The 7,442-nt window shown below is 38.2% G+C and overlaps 2 protein-coding genes across 2 annotated transcripts; both read left to right on the forward strand.

Moving 5' to 3' along the window:
• Nucleotides 1-1,234: 1,234 nt before the first annotated feature.
• LOC107478778 (MYB-like transcription factor EOBI) lies at nucleotides 1,235-2,553 on the forward strand. The gene is made up of 3 exons (XM_016098907.3): nucleotides 1,235-1,436; nucleotides 1,731-1,860; nucleotides 1,962-2,553. Exons 1-3 carry the CDS (start codon nucleotides 1,283-1,285, stop codon nucleotides 2,551-2,553), a joined length of 876 nt encoding a protein of 291 aa, XP_015954393.1. The 5' UTR covers nucleotides 1,235-1,282.
• A 3,904-nt stretch (nucleotides 2,554-6,457) lies between these two features.
• Nucleotides 6,458-6,877, forward strand: LOC107478776 (uncharacterized). Its single transcript, XM_016098905.1, has one exon. The coding sequence runs from the start codon at nucleotides 6,458-6,460 to the stop codon at nucleotides 6,875-6,877; it is 420 nt and encodes a 139-aa protein (XP_015954391.1).
• Nucleotides 6,878-7,442: the final 565 nt, after the last annotated feature.

The raw sequence follows: 7,442 nt of genomic DNA on the forward strand, positions 1-7,442 counted from the left end.
TTTTAAGACTTGTAAGACTTGTATATGAAAAACACTTGTATGTGAAAATTTTCTGTATTTTTATATAAATTGATAATTAAGATTTGTTAAATAATTTAAATATTTGACGTAATTTTATTAAATTACAATTCAATAATTTTTAACTATTAATTTTATATAAAAATATATGCCCGTAAATTTTTACCTTCTTTGTTATTGAACAGGTGCATAAACTTACAACAATCGTATATATACCTTAAATTAGAGTCAAATATTGCAGCAGTGATAAATCGATGTAGACTTTTTCTGATTGTGTTGTTGTTCTTGAGTTGAGTTGTGTCCAGAAGAACAAGCGGGAAATTTTTGGACAAAAGGGAACCACGTAACTAAGGCTTAGTGATTAAGGCTATTCTTATGTAAAAGCAAACATCATGCGACAGAACAGAACCAATCAAAATAGAAAAGTGGTCCTAATTCTAAGATTCTTAGCAGGCTTTCCTTGCCGCCCCTTGTTATGCCAACACCCTTAATTGCACGTGTTGATTAAGGTCATTACTTTTTTTTCTAATTTAAGTTATATATGCTCTAGTCAAGCACGTTTCTGTCACTGTTTACGAATATTACCTATAACAATAAACAATGACTTGGACTAGCTAGTAATTCAATGCCTTAATCCACTGCAATGGATAAATAGATAAGTGTTACATGGAATATATATGGTTGGCTTAGGTTTTACAAAGAATAATAACCAGTTTTGGAAGGGCACCTGGTTCAAAGAAATTACCAACACAAAGAAGAATGATATGAATCTTTAGTGACAGAGAAGTAAGTAACGCTTATTTTCCTATTTTGGTTCCTAGTGCGAGTGTGTGTCTGACTGATGCCACATCAAACTAATAAAAGTAAACTGTCCCTTTTATGTTATTAATATTAAGATAGCATACCACGGGCAATGAACCTATCCACTTTAGAGTTTGTCTTCAGTTTCTGCAGTGGTCGTAGTAGCCTTTCTTTTCTTTTTTTTTTTTTTTAACTCTTTTAGAAAAGTAGTAAAGTAGTAGTATATATATATTATTCACTTTGACGTCAAACTCAAATGGGATACAGCATACATTTATACTATTACTATTACTATACCATATATGTATGTATGTACATATCTTGCGTACCCCAATTTGCTTTCTAACTCTTATTACTCGTGTCTTTTGTTGACCACTCTTTTTTTTTTCTTTCTTTCTTAAGCCGTGCATAAGGTGTTATAATTAATACTGATTAAGAATCTATCTCCCCCACCATCATCACCATGATGTCTAGTTCAAAGAGTGTCAGTAGCAGTGGTAGTGAGGATGACAATGAAATTAGAAGAGGGCCTTGGACTCTTGAAGAGGATAATCTTCTCACACAATCCATTGCTAACCAAGGCGAAGGACGTTGGAATTTACTTGCTAAATGTTCAGGTAAACCATTAACATGCCAAATCATATATTGTTATATCAAACAAGTTTAATATGAAGTTCATTAAAAATGAGTTTTTGATGAGTTTGAATTTCGGATGTTTCTTCTAATTGTATTATGGATATTCTTGTTTTTAGGAGTTTCAGATGTTTTGTTTCTTATGTCGGATATTGACTGCAATATTGGCGATGCATTGTTGGCCAGGACTTTCTCATTGTTAATATAAGATTGTGTGCCTTTTCATTTTAGTTTTCACCAATTTTTTATGCTAAGTCGGGTTCTGTTTTATGAATCAGGATTAAAGAGAACAGGAAAAAGCTGCAGATTAAGGTGGCTGAATTATCTAAAGCCGGATGTAAAGAGAGGAAATTTAACACCACAGGAGCAGCTTTTGATTCTTGAACTTCACTCAAAGTGGGGGAACAGGTGCTTATTATAAAGGAATTATCCATCAATACACAATATATAATTAAGATATAGATTTTTATAATATTAATTGTGTTTTAATTTTATGATTATGATTGCAGGTGGTCAAAGATTGCACAGCATTTACCGGGCAGGACAGACAATGAAATCAAGAACTACTGGAGAACCAAGATTCAGAAACAAGCAAGGCATTTGAAAATCGACACCGATAGCAGAGAGTTTCAAGAACTAGTGAGGCGTTTTTGGATTCCAAGATTGCTTCAGAAAGCAAGAGAATCATCCTCTTCTTCAGCCATGCCAATCCAAAACCAAGCAACTATGCCTGTTTCTCAGTATTCACCAGCAGCAACAACACCACCACCTTGTGTGCACCCAACATGTCCAAATTATTTGGATCAACGACTTGAGCAACACAGCAATGGTTCATGCGTATCCTTCTCTGAACCAAAATTGCCTCAGTTATTGGGATACAACTCCAACAATTTTGGTAATGGCTTGGATACCGATGAATTTGGGACCTTCACATATGATTATGGCTACCATGTAAATAGCAATGGCTATGACAATGAGACCCTCAACATGGAATACCCTGTTGATGATTGCCAAATGGCAAGACACAATTGGGTGAATGATTTTGCATGTGACTTGTGGAACATGGATGAATGCTGCCAATTTAGTAACTTTAAAAAATAACAACCAAAGTAAAATAGAAATCTATTGTTTTATGGGTTTTGTTAATACGTATTCTAACAAGAAATTTTAAGAGTATTATAAAAAAAATATTTTACTAAAATTTATTAAAAAGGATAACTTTTTATATTTTTAATATATTGAATGTATCTGTTAATACTTAATACTTGATAGTAGAAAGTATGTGATTTGCATTGAATTGCTTAGTTGGAAATTCAATGCCAATAATGATTTCAGTGAGGACTTTCAAATACTTATGTTATAAAAATTGAGATAATTATTTCATTTCACAATAGTATTAAAAATATATAATTAGACTACTAATACTTAAAGATTATTAAAGTATATGACAAGAGAAGTATATAATTAAAATATATAGTTGTTTGTATGTATGATCATATGTCACTGCAATAATATAAATTATTTTTTAGGGTTATATGTATAAAAAAAATTTAAAATTTGTCAAAAAATAAATTTTAATATTATTTTAACTATAAAAATATGTTAATAAAAGTTTTGCCAAAAATAGTATTTTTAACATATAAGTAATTGTGAAAAAAATTTAAATCTTATTTTGATAAATATTGGGCGTCAAAAATAATTTGCTAGAAAAATTTGAGAATATATTTTCTGTGATACTTAATAACCGTAAAAAATACTATTTATTTTGATATTTATTGACCATAAAATATTTTCAACAAAAATTTTTAACAAAGAATGAGATGAGATATTAAAACTGAAGAATAAATTAAAATTTTAAAGATAAATAATGAGTAGTATGATTTCAAACTGAGAGCAGTGTGATGTCAAAATTGATAGAGCACAGAGAAGAAGAGAAATAGTAGAATAAATTGAAAATAAATGAGTGTCAAAATTGAGAAGTAATTTTTTACGGTCAAATTATTCATTAAGAAAACATAGAAAATTTGACATTTATAATATTTGTCAAAAATATATATTAATTTTGACATTTAATTATAGTGTTAAAAAATAAAGTGTTAAAATAGCTCTCTTTTTTGTAGTGTATTTGATTAATCAGAATTATAAAGTCTTATATTAAAATTGGGTAAACTACTATCTACCTATGAAAGTTGAAAATGTTGACACATTTATTCATAGAAGAAGGAAATTATTATTTGTAACCAAGAAATATAGATTCCACACAACAAAATTATGCAAACACTAAAAAATTACCTAAAAATTTTAAATTACCCTTTTTTTCATCAATACTACCATCATCCCTCCCCTCCCCCCTTTCTCTATTCGCATTCTCTTTTTTTATTTTTTTCATTCCTTATTTTTCTCTTCGCCTCCCTAACGCTACCGCAGCGACCAAGAGATCCACAATCACTAGCATTACACCTTCCCCTCCATCTCCAAAAGCCTCTGACGCCTTTCCACGCTCGATCTGCTTCACCGAGAAGCAAACCCTATCTCTGCCTCCAAAAACCTTGAACTTGCTGGACTCCCTGAAGTACTATTGCACGATCTCTATCAGCCACAGCGACTTCAATTCACCAACCATCAACATTGTCGCGCGACCTCCATCAGTCACGACGAGCCGACGTTGTAGAGCGCGAGGAGCGATCTCTGACAAAGACTGGACTCCGTAGCTTCACAAGAAGATTATAGAAGAATTACATTCGCTGGTAGTTGTTGTCGTCAGAGAACCAGAGGGCGGGAAGTTTGCTAAGGACCATCACCTATGACTTTAACGTCTAATTCTGCAATGGTACCCTTCGTACCCTTCATCTCTTCTCTCATTTTCTGTTATCCCTTCATCATTGTTGCTGGTGCTATTATTGTTGTTAGAGAATGTGGAAAGAAGTAGAGACGAAATGGTGGACTTGCACCTTTTGGATATAATTTGTGGCCTTGGATCTGTTTCTTCTACGATGATGTGGTTGTGTCGGCTCAATTGGTTTCTGGTTCTTCTCCATTTGATGTGTTCTACTACTATTGTTGGTGCCTTTATTGTAACAACATGCATATTTCAGAGAGAGAGAGAGATAGATAGAGAGAGAGAGAGAGAGTAATGTGATGATGATAAGGGTAATTTGAAATTTTTAGTTGATTTTTTAATGTTTGGATAATTTTGTTGTGCAGAACCAATGTTTTATGGGTACAAATGGTAATTTTCTTCTTCTATGAGTAGATGTGTCTGTGTTTTCAACTTTCGTAGGTAAAAATGGTAGTTTACTCTATTAAAATTATGTAAGACTAGTTACTTTTCTCTTTCTCATCTTCTTCCTTCTCTTCTTCTTCTTTATCATCATTTTATTTTTCTTTTAATTTTACTTCTTCATCTTCTCTTTTTCATTTTACATTTTTATAATTCTTCTTGTTTCACATTCTCAATAAGAATCTGTGTCACGGTTAAAATATTCATGTATCAAAATTAAAAAATTTGCTATGTCATGGTTAAACGTTTCAATGCTATTTTTCTGATAAATTAATTAAATTATGCACAATTCAACACTATTCCTCCTTTTCTTCTTCATCATCTTCTTATTTTTCTTCTACATTTATTTCTTCTTATTTTACTTTTTCATAATTCTTTAAATGACCATTTGTATCCATGAAAGATGAAAACACTGAATATGTACCCGCACTAGTTCAAAACTAAACTTATACCCACGCAAGATGCCCTCCGTATGACAAAAGTACCCTGTCTTTAGAGGGTTGGAGTGTCATGTATGTAAGGTACTTTTGTCACACAGAGGACATCTTGCGTGGGTACAAGTTTAGTTTCAATTTAGTGTGGGTACGTATGTTAGCGTTTTCATCTTTCATGGTGTTACGGACCGCTACGAGTCAGCTCAACTAGCCATCGGATCGGGGCACCACCCCTGACCCAGGCCCAAAACTATCTCGCACAACAGGAAGAATCCGACGAGTCGGTTCCTAACACCCGACCCGGGGCACGCCCGACTTACCCTCTGACCCAGGTCACCAGTCGGGTCGATACTCTCGGGGCAGCACCCGAAGCCTCGACCCAAAGTCCAGAATGACCTGCTACTCCCACGTGGACTAGGACAGCTCACAGAAGTTTCTTGACCAGTGGGCTAGGTCATTTAATGGACCCGCCCAGCACAGTATATAAGGGGAGAAGTCAGCTCTCCCCCCATGTACGTAACCCCCTACCTAATTTGGCTATCACCTCGTACGGACGCTGATTTGATCGTCGGAGTGTCCTTGCAGGTGGCCACCCCTCTCGTAACACCACATCTGGCACTCCAGCTCGCAGTCCACTTCTCTTTTAGCTCCAAGCCAACTCAGGGTTTCGTCCACTCTCCCTCTCATCATCACCCGACCCGTAGAGCACCCGAGATATCGAGGTAACGAACATTGGCGCCGTTTGTGGGAACCCTAGAGTAGACATGGAACGACCTCCCACGTCGGAGGAGCTTCATGAAGGAGGAGGGGCCCGCCTGAGTAGGGCGAGTTCGACGGCTCGTGCCGCCGAACAGCCACGATTCTCCGTTCAGCCTAACCAACCGATCTACACCAAGACCCCCGAAAGACGTCCATTCAGAGGAACGGGAGCCGATAACGCCAAAATCATGCAAAAGCTCAGACACAGGGTACAAACCTTGAAAGGGAGCTGGCAGCGAGGTGTCGATCCCACGGCGATGTCAGCCGATCCCACGGTGACGCCAGCCGATCCCGCACCCGCACCCGCTCCCCCTCCCGAAGATACGAGAACTGAGAAAGAAGCCCGACAAAGTGCGACGAAGCGCATACGCAAGCGACCTCTCAGCCTACCCGAGGCAGGTCTGAGAGCCACGGGGAATCCCAAAGAGGGAAAGCCAAGAAACAACAGGAACCTATCATCATGGGAGCCACCCCTTTCCACCCCTCGATCCTCAAGGTCCGACTGCCGAAGAATTTTAACAAGCCAACGGATATGAGGTACGACGGAACTAAGGATCCCCAGGAGCACCTCACAGCTTTTGAAGCAAGAATGAATTCGGAAGGAGTAGGCGACGTGGTCAGATGCCAAGCATTCCCTATGACGCTGGCCGGCCCAGCGATCCGATGGTTCAACGCACTCCCACAAGGGTCCATCACGGTCTTCGCAGACATATCCCAAAGCTTTCTAGCTCGGTTCACAACACGCATAACCAAGGCAAAGCACCCGATTAACTTACTAGGGATTATCCAAAAAGCTAGAGAGCCAACCAGAAAGTTCCTGGACAGATTCAACGATGATTGCTTGGAGATCGACGACCTTACGAACTCGGTTGCTAGTTTCTGCCTAACGAACGGCTTGCTAAACGAGGACTTTAGGAAGCACCTCACCACCAAGCCCGTTTGGTCCATTTAGGAAATTCAAAGTGTGGCCAAGGAATACATCAATGATGAGGAGGTGAGTCAAGCTATAGCAGCCAATAAACGGCAGCTCCCAAACCCCTCAGCTCGACATGCCCCCCAGGTCGACAGATACAAAAAAGCTCCCAGGGACGGCACCCTAGCTAAACAACCCAAGCAACCACCATGAGTAGCGAGGTTCACAAACTACACACCACTCACGGCGCCCATAGTGGAAGTCTACCAGCAAATTGCAGACAAGGGAATCCTATCCAGACCCAGACCATTGAAAGAAAGAACGGGAGGCAACAAAAGCCTCTACCGTGATTATCACAAGGGTTTCGGTCACAAGACCCAAGACTGTTTCTACCTCAAAGATGCTTTAGAGCAGGCCATCCGGGGAGGAAAATTGAGTGAGTTCTCCCAACTTATTCGAGAACCAAGGAGACGGGAACGGGAGTGCTCAGAAGAAGATCGTAGCCGGACTGTCAAGGCTAGATAAGAGCCCACAGGGAACACCGACAACCCTCAACTTTTGTGGTTAACGTTGTGGTCGGACGCGATGCCCCCCCAAATCCAAG

The sequence above is a fragment of the Arachis duranensis genome, chromosome 3 (assembly GCF_000817695.3).
Source record: "Arachis duranensis cultivar V14167 chromosome 3, aradu.V14167.gnm2.J7QH, whole genome shotgun sequence".
Lineage (NCBI taxonomy): Eukaryota > Viridiplantae > Streptophyta > Magnoliopsida > Fabales > Fabaceae > Arachis > Arachis duranensis.

What these genes read in the sequence shown, in the direction of transcription:
- LOC107478778 (XM_016098907.3), top strand. Translation starts at nt 1,283, where the DNA reads ATGATGTCTAGTTCAAAGAGTGTCAGTAGCAGTGGTAGTGAGGATGAC. An exon ending in TTTACTTGCTAAATGTTCAG is followed by an intron (nt 1,437 to 1,730) that starts GTAAACCATTAA and finishes TTTATGAATCAG; the next exon opens with GATTAAAGAGAACAGGAAAA. An exon ending in CACTCAAAGTGGGGGAACAG is followed by an intron (nt 1,861 to 1,961) that starts GTGCTTATTATA and finishes TTATGATTGCAG; the next exon opens with GTGGTCAAAGATTGCACAGC.
- LOC107478776 (XM_016098905.1), top strand. Translation starts at nt 6,458, where the DNA reads ATGAGGTACGACGGAACTAAGGATCCCCAGGAGCACCTCACAGCTTTT.